General features: G+C 42.2%; 1 protein-coding gene across 1 annotated transcript in view; it reads right to left on the reverse strand.

The window, feature by feature from the left end:
- DIP2A (disco interacting protein 2 homolog A) overlaps positions 1-27,363 on the reverse strand; it is a 135,962-nt gene that overhangs the window by 29,470 nt on the left and 79,129 nt on the right. The window contains exons 6-18 of the mRNA XM_059820804.1: positions 24,827-24,955; positions 23,906-24,025; positions 21,732-21,929; positions 19,453-19,544; positions 19,094-19,204; positions 18,192-18,315; positions 17,805-17,914; positions 17,297-17,399; positions 13,703-13,767; positions 13,278-13,371; positions 12,693-12,812; positions 11,112-11,226; positions 9,866-10,005 (exon numbers count right to left, since the gene is read on the reverse strand). Of these exons, the coding sequence (XP_059676787.1) occupies positions 9,866-10,005; positions 11,112-11,226; positions 12,693-12,812; positions 13,278-13,371; positions 13,703-13,767; positions 17,297-17,399; positions 17,805-17,914; positions 18,192-18,315; positions 19,094-19,204; positions 19,453-19,544; positions 21,732-21,929; positions 23,906-24,025; positions 24,827-24,955 (1,521 nt within the window). The remainder of the gene's footprint in view (positions 1-9,865; positions 10,006-11,111; positions 11,227-12,692; positions 12,813-13,277; positions 13,372-13,702; positions 13,768-17,296; positions 17,400-17,804; positions 17,915-18,191; positions 18,316-19,093; positions 19,205-19,452; positions 19,545-21,731; positions 21,930-23,905; positions 24,026-24,826; positions 24,956-27,363) is intronic.

Here is a 27,363-nt window from a genome sequence, read left to right on the forward strand (position 1 = left end):
AAGTGGCACATTTCCTTTACTACTAACACATGATAAAGCCAGCTCTGCTGCAAGCATGAACCAAGAAGTCTGCTGGTAGAACAGGTTCATAGGTACATTTTCAAGTCTCAGAAAAGTCTTCAGTTCTTAATAACTTAGGTCTGAACAGGAGAGACAATAATTCACCCTAACAATAGATCAACCTCTAAATTATCTTGGTTTCATAAAAATTACCTATCAGAACAACTAGCATTTATTAATAAAATGTTTGGAACCATGCAATGAAAACCTTTGGTGACCAAGTAAGGAGACACCACTCAAGTTCTGGTACAGGTCCAAGTCCAAATTAGAACAACAGTTTCAGTTGCTGAAAATTATATGTATAAACTAGAAGGTTGGAATTAAATTATACAGTATGAACTATAAGTCATGCAAAAAACGCATTTTGCAATTTAGGGGGAGAAACTGGAAAAAAGGGCCATTTAAAACTTAATGGTAAATTGAAACAGAATAAATAGTTTATTACCACAGGAAATAACTTGAGTTAATCTCAGAACTCTGTATGTAATGCTTAAGAAATGATGCAGAGAGAAGTGTTAATAACTGGAGAAAGCACAACAATTTGTAGGCACACACAAATGCTACAGCCCTCAACTCATTCACAAACATGAAAAAACCAACAGATCAGCCTACAGTCCCCAAATGATGCTCCATCCATGAAGCCCAAGGACAATCCTATCACCCTGATCAAGTTAAAAATAAAACCCAAAAACTTACCAGCAACCAATGTATGATACAGATAGTCTACACGTACATTCTAACAGCAGGCATAGTTCTGCCCTGCCATGTGATACTGCAAGGTTTTCCTTTTGCAGTATCTGTGGAGCCTGTACTCTTGCTTCTCCTTCTTTTCCTGCTTCATGTGTGACATACAAGAGAGTGCATCTACCACCATTTCAGTCTCTCTCAACAGCATTGCATCTGAAAAAGAATTAGAGAGAAGGGAAAAGCAGATGGGACGGGAATGTACATGTGGACTATTCATCACGAAGAATTCTGATTACTGGTAAGAAAGCTTTCTTTCTTCAAATGAGTCCACATGTACATTCTTATAGATGGTGACTCTCAGCAGTTAGCCCTGCCACGAGATTTCTGGCAGAGGATGAGAATCCTACCGTGCAAACAAATGACCGCACTGATGCCCTACCAAAGACTGGATTCAACTTTGGATGTTTCAAGACCAGCACAGCATGAATGCAAGAAGAATGTCAGAGGCCTGCACAGCAGAAGTGTGTTGATGAGTGTTAGAAAGCACTCTCTTGTTCCACTTTCACGGTTTCGTAGTGGATCTGTGTACAACTGATACCCATTTCGATTGTTACTGTGTGCCAACAGTGGAACTCCAGGATCTTCTTGGAGCAAGCAAGTCTTCCTAAAAGGCCTGGGTCCGTGAGAATAAAAACAAGAGGGCCCTCCTTGCACTACAGTTTTTAGTTTTAACTTCTGTTCTAGAAACATGAAGCCTTAGGAAAAATACTAAAAGGCTAGGATAAAACGCCCCTACCACCACTGTGGAAGGTACTTGCAGGGTTTCCAGAGAAACCTAATCTTTGAAGAAAACAGCATATGGGGATGTCCAGTGCAAGGACCTGAATCTTCCCCTGCTCTTCTGGGAAGGGCAATAGGCATAAAGCAAGCCAACCTCCTAGATAAGGATGAACAAGAATCTAGAGTCTAAAGGTGGTCACACAAGCATCCAAAGCACAACATTTAAACTGGAAGAAAAATGTCTCATCACAAGTGTACACATTGCCACAGATCTCCGAGAGAAGTAGTTCTGCAGTGGCAGGCTGTTGTGCCACCATGTGATAGACTGAAGCCAAGTGGAACACACAGAACTGATTACTACGATAAATTCTAAGGACTGAGTGGGAATGAGATACTGCTATTTCACATTCACAATCCAAGGAAGAAGACTGAAAGCTTCACAGGGTTGTTCTCTAACAACTCCTTTCACACATCAGGCACTGAGATAAAGGAACCAGATTCCTATTCAGTGAAGATGCATCGTGATGCCTGGGCAAATGTTTGCCGAGACATGGACAGAGGAAACAATAACATCCAAGACATCCATAGACTGGAGACAAAGTAAGCATCCTGCCCTTTGAGAAATCTGAACCATTCTCCTTGAAATTCTGGGAAAGGTACTGAATACAGTCACAGTCCAGAACTTGAAACAGTATATGCGTAAGTTCATCTTGCAGAAGCTTAAGATCCGGCACCAACCCAAAGCTTTCTGCTTGAGTGCAAGAAAGTAGCTGCTGCAGCACTCTTTCTACGAACCAGGCTTTGTGTGATTAGGAGCTATAGGGATATAGATCTTCTGGACTAGAGAGGGTTACTCTTCTGTCAAAGAAAGAATGTGAAAAGGATCCCTGTAAAAGATTGGAAGTATTTAGTCAGGAAGTAGCAGGGAGGCAAACTTAATTGAATACCCCAAGCATCCACATCCAGGTCCAAGCATAAGGTATAATAAGCTTCCAGGATGACAGATGACACAGCAATTGCATCCCAGTTGATGTGAAAGTTGGAGGCACAAAACAGGCAGAAGAAGAGGGGTTTGGTACTCTCCCTACCATCTTTACCAGCCCAATTTGAAAAAATGAACTGAAGATTGTTATGAGCCAAATATTGCTTCTTAGCAATGTCAGTCCCGGACACAAACCATGCAAAATAGCCCATGGTGGTCAACAGGCGAGGTAAAACATCATGCCTCCAGGAGCTGCAGAGAAGATTCCAGTGTCTCAGAACAAATAGCAAGATCTGAAGAAAAGGAGGGTGGAAGTGGACCCTTTATCCATGACCTTTTAGCCAGCTGGTTCCTGAATAAAGTGTGCCAGGGATCTTCAAGATCAAAACCATTTGGCTTGACTGAACAAGCCTCAGCATGACTGCTAGTTCTTGGCTAGGAGACTACTTTCACAGCATGTTTGACCAAATGAAATTCAGGAATGTGAGCTCCTATGTCATAAGATATTTGAAAGACTAGGGCACATAGTCACTTCCAAGACCTTAAATGTATTCAGTGGGGATCAGAAGATGGAACAAAGCCTTTGGGGATGGCATCTGACTCAAATTAGGCCTTTGGTGAAAGCATAGCAATCTAAGGAAAGGAAAAAAATACAAACCCAAAACCAGATAAAGAGCAAGACTCATCAGTCAGCAGAGTAATTCAAGAGGGCAACCGACAGGAAAGGAAATGGTGGTATGTTCTCTCCTGTATGCCAAACACCAAATGAGATTGGACAGAGCACATCCTCTATGAATACTACATAGGAAAAAGCATCAATCTTACAAGGTAAGGCACAAGTATATCCACTGTTAGAATGTACATGCAGACTCATTTGAAAATGTCATTAACTTCCTTAAGTCATTAATTTCTTTTCATTTGGCACACATCTATAAATAACTGCTAGCCTTTTTACTTTCTTCCTACTCTGGAAGCTTTTAACAATTTATTTCTTTTTAAGAGACAGTCACAGTGAACAAAGTCGTCGGATTATCCTCTAGAAAGAACTCTTCTCACATATGTTCTGACTTAAGAAACGTACAGAGAAATTTCTGCTAAAATATACCTTCGGACCTGGAATTTTTATTATTTGGTCAAACTGAAGCTAATCTGCCCCAGATACTGATAGCCCAATGCTGATCAGAGTTGTAAAAGAGTTAACTCATTAAGTTGCCCAACTTCCATTTAACCTACAAATAGTTTTGCCACTTACTACTATATTTGAAAATAGCAATAGCCATCAATTACAAGTCATATCACTTCGAGGCACTAAATGGATACACACTTAATTGTTCTCCCCTCACACAATCAGACAAGTCACTCGACGTTTCTCACTGATGTAGAACGTCATGGTAGTGTTGTCAATTATCTGTCAACGGCATCCTAAACCATTAGATTTGCCAGACAGTGTTCCAAGGCATTTGACAAAGGAGAAGGCATTTTGTCAAAGATCCCTCTCACTACCCAATGAAGCATTTCACAAGGACAGGGACATGTTCTTCATTAACGACTTACATAGAAGAGGAAGGTGAAATTACTTACCCACAAATATACAGGTAATTCTTCCAACATCATAAGGCAGACTTGAACCTGCCACTGAGCAAATGCACTACGGAAGATTAACCAAGTGGATTTGCAGCTGTAATGGTTGAATACGAAGAGTAGCTTAAGGTGCAATACAACTGCAGGTTGCTTTGTGCCTTAGTGTAGTCAAGCACACTCCGCCCAGAGAGCAAGCCTACAGCAAAGCCAGGAGGATCTCCATGTGATAAACTGATACAAAGAAAGATTTTCATCGACCCTCCATCAAATACCACCTTTTTGAACTCTCAAAAACTGGACCAACATCCAGTTCAACCTCAGCTGGTTCACCAAAGCATCCCTAACTACCTGAAGGGCATGCAAACTTCTCCCCTCCATGTTCCTGTGACTAAGTAAGTAGAAGATTGGGAGCACAGCTAAATTTCAGTGGGGTTTCAAGGGGACATCAGTAGTCTTAACAGCCAAACCAGATAGCAGTAGTAGTCTATGCCATCTGTATTCTAGCTGAAGTGGAAAAATAACCATTCCGTTGAGACGCAGAAGCCAGTCGCAGCTGACCGTCTTCTGGGTCTTTGCAGACAAGTTTAGCAACCTGAATTTGAACATTCAGATGAAGCAGTTCAGAAGCCATTAAGTCAGATTAGGTCACCATACTCTTTTCTCTTTTTCCTGCACTCGTGTTTTCACATTGAGGCCATACAGCAATGTGCAGTCATTGTCCTTGATGGCTGTATTCACACTGGCCTGCCTTTACAACCTTACTTCCTAGAGTGTTAAGTTGAAGCAGAAGTCATTTTACTGTAAATTACCTTGCCCACCTATCTTAACTCAGATCCGTGATGCTATAGTATGCTCATAAGGATCATAAGCAAAAAAGAGAGATGGTGATATAACAGTACTGCCAGAGCAAAGAGCACATAAGGATTTTTCACAGAATCACCCAGATACCACCTGCCTGAGGGTGCCTGGCACACCGAACTCTAACAGGATCTGCAGAATGCATACAGTTCTGTGAACATATCTAGGAATGTATTAAAACCCTCCTGCTGGCCACAAAGCCTTTGCTCCCAGAAGAACATTTTGAATATCTTGCCTTCCCTACCTACCTAGAAGATCAGAAAAGAGATGATCAATTTTCTGCAGCTAAAATAAGCAGGTCGGACATGAATCCCCACAGGAAGGGCTCCTTTCCCTTTATTTTGGTATGACGTGCAGAGCTTCTGCTCAGTCTTTTCTTGGTAGCAGGAGGAAGCTCTGAATGTGAATTTAAGCTCAGTAAGAATAATTGAACCACCAACTTTATTGGTTGCAACGTGCCTCCAGGACTAATGAGGAAAATGAAACAAGATCAGCGCTACTTGCTACACAACTGCTGAAATTTTCATCAGGAGACTGGACACATGTCTGCCTCCTCTTAAGTCATGAGGGCCTTGATGTACTGAGAAGACGTGGTTGCTGAAATAGCACAAGCTCTTCCCTTTATCGTTACCTTGAGTAAAAGCTCTACAGAGAGGATGGCTTTGGAACCACAGCTCAGCAAGGCATGAGGTTCGTAATGGGACCAAGAACAGCAAAGCCACAGGTGCCAAGGGCATCAGGTTCTTTGGTCACTACATAGTAAACCTGAAGGGATAAGGAGAACTAAAAAAAAATAATCTGTATCTCATCTTCTCCAAGCACACCCAGACCAGGTCAAGACAGGGCCTGAAGCTAGTGGTACCCTCAGACAGATACATCGGAACATTATACTCCAACCTAGATGTTGCAATCTTCATTTCTGGAGTAGAGGGTACCAAGGTTGCCCCAACCCCAAAAGTGTTCAAGGCCAGGTTGGACGGGGCTGTGAGGAACCTGGTCTAGTGGAAGGTGTCCCTGCCCATGGCAGGGGGGTTGGAACTAGATGATCTTTAAGGTCCCTTCCAACCCAAACCATTCTTGATTCTCTGATTCTAAGTGGTCTTTCAGGACACAGATCCCAGTTGTTGCCCACAGACTTAGGTCTGGTTTGGCACCCTAATTTTATTAACCTTCTTCAGAGTGCTCTCGTCTACAAATAATGCATGGCTCAGCAGCCTAGCCTCAAAAGAGAACAACAGGGAAGAGACAAAGTCTCCTTGCTACAATCCACTTAATGGGCTGGGGAACAATACCCGTATCTACCGACTTTAGGAAGCACAGTGTTGCAAACCGGTGTCATTAAGAAACTGAGGTTAATCCAGGACTGACCAGTTTGCTGCGATATCCAGTCTGGGACTCTCAGAATGGTTGAGGCTGGAAGGGACCTCTGGAGGTCATCTGGTCCAACCCCTGAGCTCAAGCAGGGTCACGTAGAGCCAGCTGCCCACGACCATGCCCAGATGGCTTTTCAGTATTTCCAAGGATGGAGGCTCCACAACCTCCCTGGGCAACCCATTCCAGTGCTCAGACACCCTCCCAGTGGAAAAAGATTTTCCTTCTGTTCAGAGGGAAGCTCATGCGTTTCAATTTGTGTCCATTGGCTCTTGTTCTGTCATGGGACACCACTGAAAAGAGCCTGACTCAGCCTCCTCTATAACCTCCCTTCTGGTATTTGTACATGTTGATGACATCCCCCCAAGACTTCTTTATTCCAGGCTGAACAGTCTCAGCTCTCTCAGCTTCTCCTCATATGATGAGATGCTCCAGTCCCTTAGTCATCTTAGTGACCCTTCGCTGGACTCGCTTCAGTAGCTCCATCTCTCTCTTGTACTGGGAAGCCCAGACATGGACACAGTACTCCAGCTGTGGCCTCACCAGTGCTGAGCAGAGGGGAAGGCTCACCTCCCTTGAGCTGCTGACAACACTCCTCCTAATGCAGCCCAGTACACCGTCAGCCGCCTTTGCTTCCAGGGCACATTGCTGGCTCAAGTTCAACTTGAGGGCCACCAGGAACCCCAGGGCCCTTTTGGCAAGGCTGCTCTCCAGACGGTTGGCTCCCAGCACGTCCTGGTACATGGGGTTATTCCTCCCTGGGGGGAAGGACTTTGCATTTCTCCTTGTTGAACTGCACAAGCTTCCTGCCAGACCATTCCCTCAGCCTGGCGAGGTCCGTCCGGACGGCAGCACAACCTGCTGGTGTATCAGCCATTTCTCCCAGCTTTGTGTCATCTGCAAACTTGCCGAGGATACTCTCTGCCCCATCATCCAGATCATTAATGAAGATGCTGAACAGAACTGGAGCCAGAATTGAGCCCTGGGCTACACAGCTAGTTACTGGCCTCCAACTAGACTTTGTGCCACCGATCACCACCCTCTGGGCCTGGGCGTTCAGCCCGTTTTCAGTCCCCCTCCCTGTCTGCTCATCCAGCCCATACTTCATCAGCTTCTCTGTGAGGATCTAATAGGAGACAGTGCCCAAAACCCGATCAAAGTCAAGGTAGACAATATCCACTGCTCCCCCCTCATCTACCAAGCCAGTCACTTCATTGCAGAAGGCGATCAGGTTGGTCAAGCATGACTTCTCCTTGATGAATCCATGCTGACTACTGCTGATGACTTTCTTGTTCTCCACGTGCCTGAGAAAATGGCTTCCCCAATTAGCTGTTCCATCACCTTCGCAGGGTTTGAGGTGAGGCTGACCAGCCGGTAGTTCCCTGGGTTCTCCTTCTTGCCCTTCTTGAAGACACGAGTGACATTTGCTTTCCTAGAGTCTTCAGGCACTTCTCCCAGTCGCCATGGTCATTGAAAGATTGTTGAGAGTGGCCTCACAATGACATCAAACAGCTCCCTCAGCACTCATGGGTGAATCCCATCAGGGCCCATGGACTTGTGCATATGCAGTTTGCTTAAGTATTCCTTAACTTTGTGTCTTCTACCAAGGATATGTCTTCCTTGGTCCAGACTTTCCCCCAGGTCTCCAGGGTGTGAGATTTCTGAAAGCCAGCCTGAATGGTAAAGGCTGAGGTGAAGAAGGATTCAGTATCTCAGCCTTTTCCATGTCCTGCGTCACTGGGTCCTCAGCCTCATTCAGCAGCAGGCCCACATATTCCCTGGTCTTCCTTTTGTCACCTGTGTATTTACAGAAGCCTTTTTGTTGCCTTTAACATCCCTCCTGATTCAATTCCAGCTGGGCTTTGGCTTTCCTTACCCCATCTCTGCAGGCTCAGACAGTGTCTCTGTAGTCCTCTCAGGTTACTTATCCCTGCTTCCACCTTCTGTATACTTCCTTATTACATATGATTTCTGCCACAAGCTCCTTGTTCATCCATGCATGACTCCTGGTATTTTTTCCCAACTTCCAACTCTTTGGGATAGACTGCTTTTGATCTTGGAGGAGGTGATACTTGAATATTAACCAGCTTTCTGTGGCTCCTCTCCCCTCCAAGGCCTTATCCCACAGGACTTTACCAAGCAGATCCCTGAAAGGGCTGAAGTCTGCTCTCCTGAAGTGCAGCGTTGTGGTCTTACTTTCGCCCTGCCCCATCCTCTCAGGATCTTGAACTTTACTATCTCATGGTCACTGTAGCCTTCAACCTTCACAACCTCAATGAGTGCCTCCTCATTTGTGAGTATGAGGTCCAGCAAAGACCCTCTCCTCATTGGCTCCTCTGTCGCTTGGGTCAGGAATTTGTCATTGATGCTCTCTAGGAACCTCCTGGATTGCTTATGCCCTGTCATGTTGGCCCTCCAGCACGCATCGAGGTAGCTGAAGTACCCCATGAGGACCAGGGCCTAAAAACATGAGGCTGCTTCTAGCTATCTGCAGAAGGCCTCATGCACTTGTTCTTCCTGGTCAGGCACCCACTACAATGTCAGCCATACTGGTCTGCTCTTTAATCCTTACTTATAAGCTCTCAGTTGGCTCCTCATCCATCCTCCATGCATTCCAACTGTTCCCTCACATAAAAAAACCTGTTCTCTCCTGTCCTTCCTAAAGAGACTGTATCCCACCACGTCTCTCTGATCCCAGGTACATGAATGTGTCTAGAGGAGGTCAACAAAGCTGGTGACAGGGCTGGAAGGCATGTCCTATGAGGAGTGGCTAAGGACTCTGGGGTTGTCTAGTTTGGAGAAAAGGAAGCTGAGGGGTGAACTCATTCCTCTCTACAGCTTCCTGAGGAGGGGATGTGGAGAAGGGAGGTGGTGAGCTCTTCTCCTTGGCACCCAGTCACAGGATACGTGGGAATGGTTCAAAGCTGTGCCATTAGACTGGACATTAGGAAGCATTTCTCTACCGAGAGGGTGGTCAAACCCTGGAACAGGCTTCCTAGAGAGGTGGTAGATGCCCCAAGCCTGTCAGTGTTTGAGAGGCATTTGGACAATGCCCTTAACAACATGCTTTAGCTTTTGGTCAGCCGTGAAGCAGTCAGGCAGATGGACTAGATGGTCCTTGTAGGTCCCTTCCAACTGAAGGATTGTATTCTATTTTATTCTAACACATGGACTATCACTCCCGGAGGAAAGAGAGTATTTCTTACTACACTCTACGTTTTGTTTTGTTGTGCTGTATTTGTTATTACATAGCTGTATGCCAGTCAGCACTAATGCTAACCAAATTAATGCAGCCAAAACCATCTGCCCATACCAAAACCTACAGTCATTCAAATTTATTGTTGATTAATTTCTACTGAAAACATTGAATAATCTAGTTGAGACAGTACTTAATCGTCATGTGTTTAGGTAATGCATCAAAATGCAAGCCATACTACCTTGAAGGTATTTATCATTTGGCATTTTTATTTGTTTCATCGGCACAAGTATAATAGTAAAGATAACTTATATGGAGTATGGTTAAACCTACATGAAATGCTTTCCTACCTCCAGGCATAATCTGACCAACATCCTGTACAGTTAACACTGACAACTTCTCTTCTGTATCCACTCTTATCACGCCGAAACTCAGACAATTCATAGATAACACTGCTTTTCCTGGAGGAGGCCCACCCAGCTCTGGAGGTCTGAAAAACAGAAAGTCAAACCAGAGATGAATCAACAGACCAACGGCAATATGGTCATCAAAAACATTGTGCAAGTCTCTCAGGCTTGTTAAGGTTAAGAGAAATAATGGTTTCTCATTTTAAACAAACAAGAGTTCAAGGCTGGTAATATATTTTAACTAGATGAAAAAGAGTGAGAGCAAAACATCACATAGCTTTCTCCAACTCTAAAACGTTACAGAGAGAATTTAGTTCCATTATGGCCAAAGAAGCGTCAAGAATCAGCATTCAAAGGCTAAATTTTCCAAACACCAGGAAAAATGAGGAAGTGTTTGGAGGGCTTGACACTTCTTACTCTGAGCAGAATTGATTGAGGACCAACAATTCCAATTTGTTTAACTTTTCAACTTTCAGGGGGGAACAGAACAGAAGATTCCAGGTGCTGTTTTAAAAACCAGTTCTTTGAGTGCATTTTTTTTAAGTTGGGAAATGTCAGTTCTCCCACCAGAGAAAGTACTCTCCAAAATCTCAAAAACTTTTTTGTTTCAAGTTTTCTTGAAATTGATTTTCTGAAAAAGCACATTTTGATCAAAAACACTGTCAAAAAGTTCCAACATATTCCATCCATACGTCTGCTCATAATCAAAATACTTCCTTTTTTCAGAGCATCCCTTGCTATATCCAGAAATTCAATGGTATTTTTCAGGCCAGTTACAAATATTTTTTTCTTTGGTTAGCACCCTGTTTACAAGACATTGTATATATGCAATTACTTGAAGATTCAGCATCTTCTTCCTCCCAAATATGTAACAGTCTTGATTTTTGGGGCATTTTATAAAGGTTCTCCAGCAATATCAGTGAGGATGAGACCTCGCTTTCCCAAGCAGTGAAAAAAAACCCCAAACTTATGGCTGACTACTTTTAGAAAATATTAAACTTTTTAAAGAAAACAAACAAAAATCACCCATCCTGCAGTGAAGGAGATACCTGCGAGCCTCAGACATCCTCTGTCTGGGTCTTTGGGCATCTTTAGGTGGGTAATCGTCCTTTCTGACTACCATTTCAACACCAGATACATTTCAATAGTTAAGAAATGCTTCAGTTCACTTCTCAGAAAAGAGAATTACCTGCGAATAGCAACAGTTAGTGCCTCTGAAGAACTAGCACAGGGACAGATTACTTCTGGTCTCAAACCTCTGGACTGAAATACATTCAGGAACGCATCACAGGAAGATATTGACCCTAAAAAGAACAATCACACAATTGGAAACACTTTGCCAAGGGCAGGAAAGCTCGAGCTGCAGGATTTCAAAGTCTATGCTTACTCTCAGCTCAGCTATACAAATATGGTTGCATCCGTGCACAGAAACAATATACTTTCAAACTGCCTAAAAGACATTCCAGCCTTATTAGATGTTAGATTTGGAGAAAAAAACTCCCAGTGGTTAACAACTAATTCACTGAATGAAATACACAACTCCATACTCTCTTTCTCTGGCAGCACTCCCTAACACTTAACATGACGTAAAGTTCTTCAGTGATCAGAATACTTTGTCACTAAGGGTAACTGTATCTGTCGGCTTCCAACATAGCTCCTGTATGTGCGTTTCTTATAGAGGTCACAGAACCAAAGCATTTAGAACTTAATACCAAATGCTTCTGACATATCTTCACTTCAGTTCAGAACTCTACCTGGCCTTTGGCACTCAGCCCAAAATGCAAAAGGATACCTCATCACCTACAGCTTTGTATTTTATTTTACAGTTGTGGAATTGCAGCACGTAACGCAAATCAGCAAACTTCACTGATTATACTACATCCAAGGTATAATCTGATGTCAATTCACACAAGAGTACAGCACTGATGAAAAGATGAAGGTAAAAAAATGGATTTAAACAGCTAAATATAGCTAAGAAGTGCAAACAGCACTGAAAAAGGAGTGGCATCACTAGCATACAAATAGTATCTTACTATAGAACAAACTGCCTAACTTTCTAAGCATCAGCTCCGAAACAGTGCTTACAACAAATATAATCTTAGCAAGACCATTTCAAGCTTTCATCTTCTGCCATCACGACTTGCTCACCTCTCATCACGCGACTCCAAGGAATGTGAAATACTATTGATTTTCTGGTGTATGAGAACAGCAAAACTAAGCAACTAAGGTATATTCCTGCCTGTTGCAAAAAACCCAAACCTGCCAGCTGCTTTCTCAAATTACTGTAAACCACCACCATATGATTGACAGAAAAAGGCAAGAACCTACCGCATACTCTAGTTAATAGTTGTCATGGTTTTGAGTTAAGGCTGTGACTGCTCCCATTTTTATGTCCTTGCACATGACTGAGACAAGCCCTAGGGGCACGTACAGAATCAGACACACTGCAACTCAACGATTTTATGTCTACAGACAATAGATGAGCAACTACTTTGAAAATGGTATTATGATTTACTTGAAATTTTAAAAGCCTCTTTCAAATTACATTGCCAACTATTCCTTATATAAAGAATAGATCCTTCAGAGTATTTTCTATGAAAATTTCGCTCCGGTGTCTTCGGCAAAGAAATACTGCTGCTGTCTCTGTTTTGCTGAAGGTGAACTATAAGCAGTGCTGCTGAGCTCCTACAGCGCAGACCCAGAGTTCTGCAATTTACAGCGTGCTTTAGTTCACCTTGGAGTGACACTCAGAAAATGCATCCATACTCACATGGATTAGCTCCATCTGCCACTATTAACATTCGTAAAGAGCTCAGACTGACATCTCTCTGATCCCTCTGAGCCAAAAGTGACCAGTGCATATCACGTGATTTTACTACTGCGACACGGGCTGAAAATAAAAAAATAATTTATGGTGTGTGTGCAGAACAAAATAAAGACCAATTACAAAATGATATAAATATTTTTGTGTATTTACATAAATTTATGAAACAAATTACAAACGCAGAAAACAAATACAAACACCAAATATTTAACTACTACGACATGTGTATATTGATATCTCCAGATGGACTCGATTGTAGAATTTAAATGTTTACTTTAAATTCAGAAACTGAGATGAGAAACAGTTTCTTTAAAGGTCTATCAGAAGAAGCCGTCAACGTCACTCATCAACGAATCTATCAGTACATATAATACTGAAATAGAGCACCCAATTGCTAAAGCTGTGGCAAAGAAGCTGGATAAAACAGCAGTGTCCTCAGCTAGAGCAGATATTTTATACAAACAAATTTATTTCATTTTTTTTTTTAATCATCAAAAAGAGATGGGTTAAGTAAAAATACTTTAAGGTTACCTTTGTATGAGCAGACTTTCTGTATCCAGGAAAGTGGATTAACCTTCATTAATGCATAGGGAATACTGATGACATGCATCCTGTTCATGACACTCTGAGAAAAATATTAAAAAATAAACTTTCAAGTGGTTCAAAGAATACACAGCATGTACCAATACTTTAAAAAAAAAAAAAAATCATCACAGCTACAGCGTAACTCTTAGATTTAACTGTTCGTGAAAACTATGTGTATGGTCAGTAAAAACATAAGCTATGCCTGTGCAATCTGTTCCTGAAAAAGTAACACTTTATTCTGAAAAATACAAATATTGAAATATAAACACTTTGAGAGAGTTTATGACCTCATTCTGAGGTCATAAATACTCTATCTCTACCCCTGAGAGAAGCAACTTGCTGCAGTTTTTTTCATTCCTTCAAATACTCACTGTTAATACTCCATGCCAAAGGCCAGCATCTCTTTTGAAATCCAAGACATTTGTTAGTGTTTCAGCTGAAAGCGAAGGAAAAACTATCAGACTTAAGAAGCATATTTCTGAGAATATTTAAGAGCTCAAAAAATTTGTTAAAGCAACTATGAAACTTCCAACACCACTAAGAAATCAAAGCTATGCTGCCTTGCCTTCTTGTCTGTAACGAACAGGCTGCTTGAGCTGAAAGTGCCTTAGTTTACTTACAACAATAATCTTTAAATTATGATTATAGACCAGATTATTACAAGGTATTTAAGACTCTGTTTTCATTACAATGTGTTTGTTACATTTGCCAATGAACTACGCAGACCGAAACTTTAGTTTTGATGCAAACGTTTTCAGCTGAACTGAAAAAGTTCAGCTATATTTGAAAGAATTAAATTTAGTGAGAAGTATTACCATGGCTGTACTAAATTTTCTTCAGTGTTTTGAGAAATTTGAACACCTTACGTGATTTAAAAAAAATAGAATGAAAGATTTTAAATCAAAGATTCAACCTGATTTTAGAAGGATATCTTGTATTGATCAGGTGAAACATGCTTATCACTGATGTAGGATGGCTGCATGCAAAAGGTCCTGTTCTTCATGGGTATTTATTATTCTTTTTCATTCTTCAGAATGCACACAGCTATTTCCCAATAAACAAAAGACCTCAGTAAGTCAGCCACACAGCCATTCATTCTCTGGGTGACCGAGAGCTCCAGTCGCTATGAGGCAGGTGAGTAGTCCCGGTCATGAGCCTGTATATAAGGAAACGCAAACCTTCCGTACCCTCCCTTCTTGTCAACCTTCAGGAAAAGCGAACTGCATAGAACTGGATTTGCTGGAGAAAGCAGCCAGAAGTTTCACAGCATCTTATGACAGGCTCTATGATCCTCACAGAGAAGCTGATGAAGTATGGGCTGGATGAGCAGACAGGGAGGGGGACTGAAAACGGGCTGAACGCCCAGGCCCAGAGGGTGGTGATCGGTGGCACAAAGTCTAGTTGGAGGCCAGTAACTAGCTGTGTAGCCCAGGGCTCAATTCTGGCTCCAGTTCTGTTCAGCATCTTCATTAACGATCTGGATGATGGGGCAGAGAGTATCCTCGGCAAGTTTGCAGATGACACAAAGCTGGGAGAAATGGCTAATACACCAGCAGGTTGTGCTGCCGTCCGGAGGGACCTCGCCAGGCTGAGGGAATGGTCTGGCAGGAAGCTTGTGCAGTTCAACAAGGAGAAATGCAAAGTCCTTCCCCCCGGGGAGGAATAACCCCATGTACCAGGACGTGCTGGGAGCCAACCGTCTGGAGAGCAGCCTTGCCGAAAGGGCCCTGGGGTTCCTGGTGGCCCTCAAGTTGAACTTGAGCCAGCAATGTGCCCTGGAAGCAAAGGCGGCTGATGGTGTACTGGGCTGCATTAGGAGGAGTGTTGTCAGCAGCTCAAGGGAGGTGATCCTTCCCCTCTGCTCAGCACTGGTGAGGCCACAGCTGGAGTACTGTGTCCATGTCTGGGCTTCCCAGTACAAGAGAGAGATGGAGCTACTGAAGCGAGTCCAGCGAAGGGTCACTAAGATGACTAAGGGACTGGAGCATCTGGAATAACTTTATGGGGGGTAACTGAGCAGTGGAACAAGTTGCCCAGAGAGATTGTCCATCTGGACATGGTCCTGGGCAGCTGGCTCTAGGTGGCCCTGCTTGAGCTGAGGGGTTGGACCAGATCACCTCCCGAAGTCCCTTCCAATCTCAACCATTCTGAGATTCTGCGTGTCCCAAGATAGACTAGCACACACTCCCCCATTATGGGACAAAAACTAGTGAAACCATGAGATTCTTCCAGCAAACAGATTGCAAAGGGAAAATTTTTTGGTTAATGGTAGCACAGATGAACTGTATGCACATTCTCAAAACAAGGTGCAGTTCTTGGCTATTCACTGAGCGAAAGACTGAAAACAAGTAGATCTCTCCCTTTCTTCAAAACCCTATGGAGATGTTCTTTTGTAGGACCTGATTAACTAAGAGGAAGATCCCTTCCTTTCTGAAAATAAGAACTACCGTGGCCAAAATTGTGAGGCTGCAAGAAGCTATAAACAAAACAGAAGGCAAAGCTTTACACTGGGTATGTCTATACAGGACACAAACCTCCTGACAGCATCTGTTGCATGTGGCAACAGAAATTTGAAAAATGGACATACAAGAGGACAAGAGAATTCAGTACCCTCTGTGAAGATCTCAAATGTTAATGGCTAGCAACACTACTCCACAGTTGTCTGAAAATCAAGATGTGTAGACCCCTTCGATCCATAATTGGTTGCCATCATCCCTTCAGGATTCGGGAACCGTTGTAGAATCCTTTACCCACAAGCTAGGTGCACCCTCCCCTCTCCCTCATTCTGGTGTCCCGAAATGAAAATGGGAAAGGGTCCTCTTTGATGATAAGTAAAAAGAGTACAGATACCTGACTGTGAAAACCTCTTTTACTCTATCATACTACTTACGTGGACTCTGGAGCACTACAGGTGTAAACCAATTGCCCAAAGGACTAAGGAAAAAAGTAAGTGCAAGAGGGGACAGTTAGCAACTGTTAGCAATCTGCTCATGCCCTCAAACGCGCTATCCAGAATCACAGACCTAGATCAAGTAACTGGACCAGATGACTTGCACTAGGACTTAACTTTGTGATCTAGGCAGGCGGGGTCATCAAAGGTGCAAGAGCAATAAAGCCAAGCAAGTCAGAGTCTTTTTTTAATATGGTAACTCTCAGACTTTCTTGCTCAAGCCTCTGTTTCAGGAGTCAAGTGTCACACTCCTAGGAATCACAAAGTAGAAGAGTTATAAGGATTACGACGCATATTACCTTTCACCTAGTCATTACTGGATTTCAAGTCAAGACTTCATAAGGCCTTCCCTTTGGTCAATAACCGCAACTCTCTCCTGAGAGATAAGAAGCTGCACAACTGACACCAGCCTTTCTGCATGGCACACAAGTCTGCACTGTTAGAGCAGCTACAACTGGAACTGGCAGCATCCAAAGCTCTTCAAAGAGATCCAAGCTACCCAAATGGCCTCTAGGATCAGTCTAAGAAAGGTCCCTCAATTTCTGCTGCGAGGGCTCCTCTAACTCTGCACGTGGGCATCTCAAACTGGTCCCCTTACGACTTCCTAAAGCGGCCAGTGCGTTCAAAAGGCATTAGGGAGGGCAAAACAGATTTGTAGCAAAGCTGTTTTCAAGAGGATGAAAAATCAGTACAGCTCTTACAACCGACTAACAATTTTATGAAGATTGAAAAATCCAAACCCTTGAATAAAATTGATAAGGATCTTAGATTAAAAAAATTTGAATACAGATTGATTAGGATTTCACAAGAGCCTTCGTACTTCCCTTCACATATCACACCGATTGTGAATGAGGATGTTTATCTTGCCCTTTGCAGTTAAAGCTACTACCACTTACCTGAAGTTCTTTTAAGACAGAAAACAAGACTTTGCAACATAAATTGTCTGAATATTCCAAGCTATGAGTATAATTTTAAAGCTGTACCTATCTACCTTAGTTGTACCTATCTGACTTACCTTCTGAATAACCACATGCCTGAGTCAATGCGTGACAGTGTGCCAGCATGGAAGCATGAGATACGGTAATGCCCACTGTGCTGCCCTCTTTACTTGTTTTGTACTGAAAAGAGAACGTTTACACAAGCATTAGATTAACAACAAAATTTAGAAAATTTACAGTAGTGAACTGAAAGGATATTTTATTATAAAAACGAAGTGAGCTTTTTTAAAAGAAAATAAAATCAAAAAGCTAGCGTAAAAGATATATTTATGTTCAGAGTCCACCCCCATTAAACAAATTGTCCCAGGGATCCAAAAATGCCAATTATCCCCAATCTTCGATCTGATTCAACACAACCACTCAAATGACAGTTTGCCTGGCAACCTTGAGGGAAACATTCTTGTTCCACAGTTAAAAATATTACAGTCATCTCTTTTATTGCATCAAGAGATTAAAGGAGAAAAACATGCTGTGACACAAACTCCAATAGAGTAACCGAAAGTTAGGCATATTATACTGGATCACCTCAATATAAGCAATCTCAGCACTGGCATCCCGTACTTGCGGGTGCCAGTCCTTAGTTGGTTTTGCCAGATGCTTCCCATCAATCACAAACCAAATGAGACGAGGCCAGCCTTCAAAGAAAAAGAAAAGTTACTGTCATTACAGTTCCAAAAAAATATTTCCCACCCCCCAGTATTCAGGGCTAACAACAGGAGGCAAGCACAAGCTGCAGCATCACCCCCCTGATAGGAAGAAGCAGCACTAAGTACTGTCTTGACAATGAAGGCAGTTCTTCTTCATATGTAAGCTAGAAGCATGCAAGCAAACTCAAAGACTGTTGTTTAATAGCAACAATGGATATACCAGCTCTTTATCCTATAAAGGAATTTGAGTAGCTTAAAAACATACCTTTGAACGTAACCACCTCGCCAGTCTGAGCTTTCGGAAGGCCTTTTTGACAGGCATCAGTGGTTAAAGCTAGTGTTACTCCACAGCTGCCCAAAAGAAATCCAATCTGCTGGCTTCCAGCATCCTAGAGAGAAACCATGTTATAGCAAACTTGCAAATAATGACACTCTTGTACAGTTTACTGTAACTTTTCCTTGTTTAGAAAATATTAAGTCAATTTATATTACAGGAAAAAACAAACTTCTAACCAATAAGACCTTTTATGGAAGAGAAAAGACTGAAGTCTATGCTCAAAAGGCTTAGCTTTGCTTAGTGCCAACTAAGTTAGATTTGGCAGTCGATCTGGCAAGCAATGGTAGCAGAGTAGTGTCAAAAGCAACGGTTTTGCATCCCTGTCCAACCCAACAGGGATGTTTATAAGTTCTGGGGAAACAGAGAGGTGGTTTCATGCTGTTTCTGAGTCCCGAAGAGCAGAACCTGTAGCTTTTCAGCTCTTCCCTAATAATCTCAATGTGGGGGGGATTATACCAATATTTCCAGTAACTATGGTGTCTCTACCTGCCTGCGCTTTCATCACTCAGCATGAGAGCTGAAAAGACAGCGTTTCTGTGTTATATTTTGAGAAATACTTTCACACGTGTTTTCAGAAATAATGAATTAACGTGATTCCTACAGGTATGTATCCTAAAATAGTTAACTTATTAGCTTCATACTATTTTCCCCCTTCCCTAACTAAATACAAAACACTTTCCAAGCATATAATGTGCACTGAGTAGTTCAGCTGACGCACCATACTGCTTTCAAAAGTGCAGGCTCTGAGGGATCCCTTATAAGAACTATAGGATTTAGATACCCCTCCCTTTATTTACAAAACCATAAAAATGTCACATGTATTTGCCTACCTTTCTTGTTAGTGGAACTTCTATTGGGACAGGAATAAGTTCTGCCAGGAGACATCCGTAAAATGCCACCATAAACATAACTGGATCACTATTAGGAAACACGAGAGCTACCTACAAAAATACATTAACATAACAAGAAATGTTTTTTGTCGTCGTTTGGCGGGGGAGGGCGGCTTTTTAATTTGTGGGGAAAAAAATCTTCACAATGATGTTCAGGTTCATATTTAAACTAGGAACAGAAATACTAAGTGTGGTGATAATATACTATTACAAGCCACAGTATTACGAGGCTTTCTTTGGCTAAAGCTGTTCCTCACTGTCTATTTTATCCACAGAGACCATTTCAAATAGAAGCCTACCCGGTCTCCAGGCTTCAGCAGTGGTTCATTCTTAGTGGTTAGCTTGTTTAGCAGGGTATACGCTAACTTCAAGCTTCGACTCCACAGCTTGCCTAAAGAAAAAAAGAGACGACACAGAAGTTAAAAACTAGAGACTAAAATGTTAACATTTAATTGGCAAATCTCAGTGCCTTATATATGCACTAGGGAAGTCGGTTGTATTAGAAGAGGGTGAACAGGCACACGAGCAAGTAATCGGGGAAAAGCGACCATTGCTGTTGCGAAAGCAATCCCACCTCACAAACCCATTGAGTTCTTCCAGTGTTTCAGCGCATGTGTGCACACACATACACACACGTAGTCTGGTTGATACAACCTAACTGCATTTCCAAAAGGCACTTCGCGAGCCTCCTTCCTAAGGGCTCTTAGAGAAAGCAAACTGCTTGGGATAAAAAGAAATATCCTAAACCAGACAAAAAATAAACTGAAATGTAAGAAACAAAGGGTAGGAATAAATGCCACAATATCTGGCTCTGTGAAATGCCAGTTCAGTGCTCAGCAGCGATCTACACTGCTCTCAATAATTCAGAACAAAAAATTATTCCAAGCTATTAATACAAAGACAACAATCTAACTACTTATTTGACACAATATAAAAACCAATTTTTAATTTGCAGCCTCCAAAAAAAAAAAAAAAGCTTTGCTAAAAAAACCCCGATTATAAAAAAAATTGAGCAACAGCAAAACCCTTCCACTATAAATGGTAAATCAAAGCAAGAACCCCCCCAAAGAAGCATGGCCATGGCCATGGCCTGGCCAACAGCATGCATCTGGAACTCAGCTTTCTAGTACAGCACTTCATCATGGACATGATGATTCAATGGACATTCCATCCCTTCAGACCATGTAGCAACCGTCAGTTCTTATGTGTTTGTCAATCTCAAACTTCTTCAGCTCAACAGGGTTTTTTTCTGTGTAATTTTCAGTTATATAAAAAAAAAGTACACAGGACTCAAGTATATCAAATGTACAGTGCAGCTGGCAGAGCGTCCAAGTACAATTTAGAGCTTGGCTTCTTTTTAGTTCTTCTTTTCCTTTTTATTTAAACGTAAAACTAAACATGATATTCTAAACAATTCTCAAAGCTCCGCTGCAAAGTAATGAAACTAATGCAGCTGCTCGGTTACATTTCCTGTAAGCATACTTCATCTGTAAGAATGCAAACAAGAAATTTTAACTTTCTAACATACTACACAATGAAATGCTGCAGTTAACTGTCCTGGGGGACACAATTATCTTCCCCAAAAAATGCAATTACTGTAATACTTCTAGTTCATTGATACAGGCAAGTTTCACTTCCCTCAATAACATCCTTAACATGCTCCTGAAGCACGAGTCTTCTCCATACTGCTATGTGAGAACATGCTCAAATTTAGTATCTGCTCTGGGAATCTGAACAGTGCATTGTTACAGGGCATCTTGAGAAACAAGGGTTAAAAGTAAGAAAGAAAAATGTAGAGAAGATACTTTGTAACAACTAAACTTGGTACTTGGACATATTAGAGATAAAGACTGTCTTCACTAACTCTCTGCTAACTAGCAATAATGATTAGCACAAGGACGAATCGTAGAAAAATAGAAAAGACTGCCAAAATAGTGCCCTAGAGTTAACTTGTCTCATTATAATCTCATTTTAATACTAAAAAACACACCTCCGAGCTAGAAAAGCCCCAACCCAATTAAGCCCCCTACTCTCTGAGCATGTGTGGTGAATTAAAAGAGAACCGTAACTTTAAGATGAAGTAAGAAAAGTATTAACCAAGAGTTAATTAAGGGGTAGAACCAGGAGGCGTAACTAACTTTGTTAACTGTTTTAAATACCTGTCATGATTTTAACCCGGTGTGCAAGCTTTGTGGAGAAACCCCCTTGCACCCGGTGCCGCAATAAACATGCCTGCTTTATAACTCTGTGTGAGTTGTAAAGTTTGTTTCCATGTGTCAGCATTATTCGTCATCTGTTTCTTCCTCCTCTTTTACACCAGACTATTTTTAGTGTTCTTTTAAGCAAAAACCCCACAACTGTTTGCAATTTACAAATAGCCACTGGTAAAGAACCAATAGCATATACAGTCATTAACTTTCTTTAAAATATTTTTCAAATACAATCAATTCATAACCTGCATTCGAATAGCAATCTCAAAGTATTTGGCATGAGCACAGTCAGTCCCTCTTAAGTAAAGCAAATTGTTCATTCCACAACGAATGCCTAATTCTTCCTTACAGCTATAACCAACACCTACCGTAGGTAAGAGTATAAATAGCCTTCCCAGTCGTATCCAACGCCGTCAGACAAGGGGCTTTTGGCTGGGTGGTCCCCCAGCGCTGCAGGGCAGCCAGCAGAGAAGGTGGCCAGTTGGTTACCACGCCTAAGGCTTCACCCTTAAGTACGTTCATTTGATTTCCTTCAGGCTTTGGTTGATTTGGGTCAGGCTGTTGCACTAAAACCAGAGCACAGTGAAATGGCAAATGTCAATCCTTACAAAATGGGCGAGTTACATTTAACGGACTATTCTACGAACCGTTCTCACCTTCCTCCTCCTCACAGCTATCATTACTTCTCTGCTTTATGATGATGCTATGCTAACCATCTGTTGGCTTCACAAAAACTAATTACCATCACTTTGGAGTTCTGATTCCGCATTATTCAAAGGACCTGGCCACAGGAACAGAATTTGAATCCCTAGTTCACTCTCTTTCTCTGCTTTGGAAAGATGGCATTTTCTGCTGTTTGTTCTGCACATCTGTTTAAATGAAAGCCTACACCAAGTCAAGAAGCGTCATCAGAGATAGTGGCTTCAGTGACAACTGGACATTTATTTTTGCTGCGCCAAATTCTCAACAGGTGATGAAGAATGACACCAGGCTTCTGTAACAATGTATTAAAAAAAAAAAAAAAAGCCAGATGAAATGCTCCTGGGATGGAGTATCTACAACTAAAACTGTACCGCTCACAGAATATTTCGTTTGATTTCCAGATCACCTCTCTCAACTGTGGAACACGCGGGGTTTGTATGCCATTTGCTCTCTGAGTAGCCTGCTGTTAAAATCCTGCTCCAGGCTGCTCAAGACGGTGAAGTTATCTTGCCCTTAGTTCGCAAAACAAAGTCATAGTTGGATTTAGCTAACGCTCAATCTATGCAATAACTAAAATTAACAGTTCAAAGTGATGCTCTCTGCTCTCCACAATGACATACACCTCAATGAAAGTTTGCCTGAAAAATCTTTAGCAAGTCTAGAACCGCAATCACGTCATATCTTAAAGTATGAAATAGTACAGGGAATCTAGCAGCAGCTGCTCAAAAATGTCACATCGAGAACAAAATTTTCATTTAATCTTTAAGACTAAGAGAACAGAACAAAAATCATTCTCCAAAATTAGCTGATGCAGCTGGTTCTAAAGGCAGCTACATATTGCTAAGCAACTTCTGCATTTGTTAGTGATGCTTTTCTTTCTGCCTAGACACATGCATCTAGAGAAGAAAATAGTGCTTTTTAGCTGAGCAATAACTGCAGAGTATGTACAAGCACTATCCTTTCTTGTAGTACACAGGCAAAACATAGATGCATTGAGCGCACTGTGCAATAATTCCTCTGAACCTCTAAAATAACGAAAGTTTCTGGATTTCAAGAAAAGGATACTAACATGCCTGCAAACAATATTATCATAAATTCCAGTTACTAGCAAGCAACTTTTTTCATCTAACTGTATTTGGGCACTGACCAGCTACAAAGCAGCTTTTCAGAGCAGGATGTAGGGGTGCTTGTAGACGCTATCGGGGGGTAGCTGAATGCGAGTGGCCAGAGAGGCCGTGGAATCCCCATGTTTTGCTCAGAACTGGACTGGACACGGCCCTGAGCAGCGTCATCTAGCCAGACCTGCTTTGAACAGGAGGTTGGTCAGAGGCTTCCAGAGGTCCACTGCGCCATCAGTTACACTTAGCCTACGCCCTGACTTACTCCAAAGAGCACCCTCTCTAAATTCACTGATTACCACAGGGCAGAGTTTAGGATCTCTGAAGCAAAAAGTGACAGTGGGACCATCACCAAACATGACAATTTCTGGATTCACCATTGAATTTCTTGACAAAGATGTGAATAGAATTTCTCCAAGTATCTGTAAACCACTGTCTTTAGCTCATCACTAGCTCATCACACTGGTCCAAATTGGGCTGAATCAGAGAGTTTCCAAAGCGAGGGAGGAGGTGAGAACAAGTACGCTGAGCAGGCGCATTGAGTTGAAGATTATGTTTCACTTCTGATAGCATATGACCTCCCTCTCTCCAATATAATAACTCTACCATGATTTGCTCTCTATTGGGAAGAGAAAAAAAACCCCAACACTTGCGAAGAAGTATCAGTTCTTTCGTGAACCGCTTACACAAAGAGTGTAAAATGTATTTGAAAGAAAATTCACCTTCTAGCAGTTCTTCAAAATCATCAACAAAAAACTCTTTCAAAGGCGGGCGCTTTGGTCTTTTCAAGGTATTTAGAAGCTGCTGGATTTTAGAGGACACTCTGCTATTCACTGGGACACCTGCCAAAGAGAAAAGATTTATTACCTACCAGGTATTAATAAACATACACTAAAACACATGCTGCCACATTGCGGACAACATCACACCAAGCTCAGTGCAGCTTTCAGGTGGAAGAGTCATTCAAGATGAGCAGCTTGTTTGGAAAAAAACAGCTTTAATCAGTAACAGTTTTAACCACAGATTTATTTGTTTTAAACCAATGCTGTTCCCTAGTGGCCTGCTGATGCATATACCTTCTCACCCTTTTAATTTAGCTTCTCAAACTGCTGACTCCTTCATGAGATTCCGATACAAACCTGAAGAATGTTCTTTTCTTCAAAAGTCTAGGTATTTGCTACATCTTAACATTCATTCAGTTCGAGAATGCTCGGGAAAAATAAGTGAATCTTTCAATATTTTACAGGGCTAGCAAAAAATAATCACAACACAAAACCACGTCGAACGCTGATTTTCATTTGTATATGTGATATATTTATTTTAAACTAAATATAAATGTGTATGATTATTTATTGACATTGAAACCTCTGAGGCAATATAACATTAAAATGTGAGACTAAAGGGCTTACATTGCCTTTTACTATAGAATTATACAGAAATGGGGACATGGCTCCCACCAGCAGAACACGGGAAATGCGGCACAGTTTCCTCTCCTGTGGCGGACTGACAGACACACCATACTACGCTAAGCTTTGGAGAGGGTAGGCACGTGGCACGCGACGGGTGTCAAGCTCTGTTACGCATTCGCTTATTCATAAAAAGGGACATAGAATCGAAAGGTAGGAGGTTTATAATACAATCACCATCTGCAGTTTCCAAAATGCTGCTGTTGTAGCCTCTGGGAACTCCTCGCACTGATGCTACCTGGGGACGCTCGTGATGTAAATGTTCCACCAGCCCAGTGGTTACGTCTGGAGGTGCAGAGTGGTTATCTGTAGAAACGGAAGAGAGACATGGGAGCTCAGCAGTCACCTTAAGAATCAATATATCCAAAGTTGCTTCTTACAGCATTCTTGCTGTTTTCTCATGTGTTTTGAACAAAATTCTGATTTCTCTAATGAAACTGTAACCAAAATCTTCTAGATACTGGGGGAATCCTGCAAGGAACCCGCCGTGCCTCTCCAGGCTGGAGAGGAGCTATTCCAACTTTCAAAGGGATCCAAATAAATTCTGACAAATAGAGTGGTGGGTCACTCCGTCACTTCAAGGTGAAAGCAAGGAGATTCATTATGAGTAAACAGCACAAGTCTACAAAGAAAGCCCGTCTCACATCTCTCAGAAGAAATACAGGCATCCAAAGTGTCGCCACAAAACTGGAATGACTACTCTAAATCCCATTGGAAGAGAAAGGAACGAAAGCGTAAGGTTTAAAAGAAGGAAACTTTTGCCCCAGGATAACGTGAAGCACTTATCTACATTCTGCAGGCTATAAGAGGAAGACTTTTGCCGAGAAACACAGATTAAGATTTAAGGTGGCAAAGATGGTGCGCTTAGGTCTGAACACATCTTGAGGATGGACACGGAGAGATGAGACACTCCCTCAGAGGAAAGTAACTGCTGACTTAAAGAACCGTCACCTGCAGTTTCTAAGACCAGTCACGGTTTTCCTTCAGCAGCTTTTCTTACCACCCGTTAACAGCCTCGCAACGATACTTGTAGGTAAAAGCTTCCTATTTATGTCGTGGTACAGACAGAGTATACTCTTCCCTGGGGCATCTATCAATGAGAACGGCTGGAACGCCTGTAACAATCAAAAAAACCTGTGGCGGAGGTGTCAACATTACGCACACACACTGCTCACAACAGCTAAATTTAGCACAGGGTTTTCTGAGGCATGAGGTGGCCATTTGTGGCTGGACACGACACGCCGTTTCATTTCAACGGTGTGCGCGACAAGCAATAAATACCTGAATTTTTTTATAATGTATCTTTACATAGGGAATGCAGGGCATTTCTCAAATCCTCACATACTCCCAGGGGCTTGAGAACCACCTTGTAATAACCTTGAGGCAAAAGCCTGCTTTGCTGGGAACTGCACCACGTTTCTGCGCTGCAGAACAATGCTTAGGGAATATCAGTTCAAAATTGTGACCTAGATTTGAAACAGTTTTGAATGGAATCACAGCGTAGGAAATAGCAGTATCCGGGAGAAGTGTTCAAACAAGGAAAAACAGGAATTGGAGGCTTGAAATATTCAGAATCCTAATGAGTCAAAATAGGAGTGCAACAGGAAAGAGCTTAAGAACGCGCCGCTGTGCCGTGCTGGAGGAGCTGCCTGGGGTCACGCAGCTCTGCAGCGATACCCCGTGAAGGACCTCCGCATGCCACAAATCCTGCAGAAAGACCTCAAAGCACAGGGAGAGCTGGGCAGTGCTATGAAATACATATATTACCCCACCTATTTTGAGGAAGCGATGAGCACTAAGATAACAAGTGCTCACAGCTCTGTTCACAGATTTCCAGAGCTGACATACAAGCCACCAGTACAGCTCTAAGCGGCTTTAGAGGGATCACCAGAAGAAAAAAATTAAATCCATTCCCATACTTTCCAACAGTCATCACCGCAATGCCGATTTTTTGTATTGCAGAGACCTGCCTTGCCGGGTTCTTAGCAAGGACCACAAATTCCTTTCACGTGGTTAAGGTACATGAAGGACCAAGTATGGCTTCATCTCTCTGACAAATGCCCGCGTTAGAACCAGTAACAAGAAAAGGTGACAACTATGCGTAAAGCTGGTCTGTACATATCCACCTTACAAGGCGTATAGAAAGCCCATGTATTCAGAGTAAACTGAAACCCTCTCGCTGTGTTCCATATACTTTTTGAGTTGCTTTTTGTTGGGTTTTCTCCTTGGCTTTACCAAAGTCCCAAAACACAGACTTCACACAGCATACAAATTAATCACAGGAAAGGACAGAGAGGCAAATGTACCTGGTTCCCATACTGCAGTATTAGCCCGCAAGTCCGTACTTCTCAACTGACAAATCCTGCAGTGATTATCACTGTCTAAAGCTTCCACTCCTTGAATACACCAGCAAGAACTACAATTAGGGATGTATCTGCAGCGTGGCTTCATCAGTGGAAGCCCCCAAAATGGCATTCCTATAGATGAAGTTGTCACCACTAAACATTAAGGTGACTCAAAAAGTAGGCTCGAAGTGATGCACGCGTAGGTACAAATATAACAATCACGAGAGAGGACAAGAGAGACCAACACACACCGAGAGACTTGGTGCACATGCGGGTCAGAAGCTGGGCACGAAGTACAGAAGCTGAAATGCTGAACGGATGCAGGTTTTACCGCCCATATTCCTTGATGGGAAAAAGCAATCTCTGCCC

The sequence above is a fragment of the Gavia stellata genome, chromosome 8, assembly GCF_030936135.1.
Source record: "Gavia stellata isolate bGavSte3 chromosome 8, bGavSte3.hap2, whole genome shotgun sequence".
NCBI classification, from domain to species: Eukaryota; Metazoa; Chordata; class Aves; order Gaviiformes; family Gaviidae; genus Gavia; species Gavia stellata.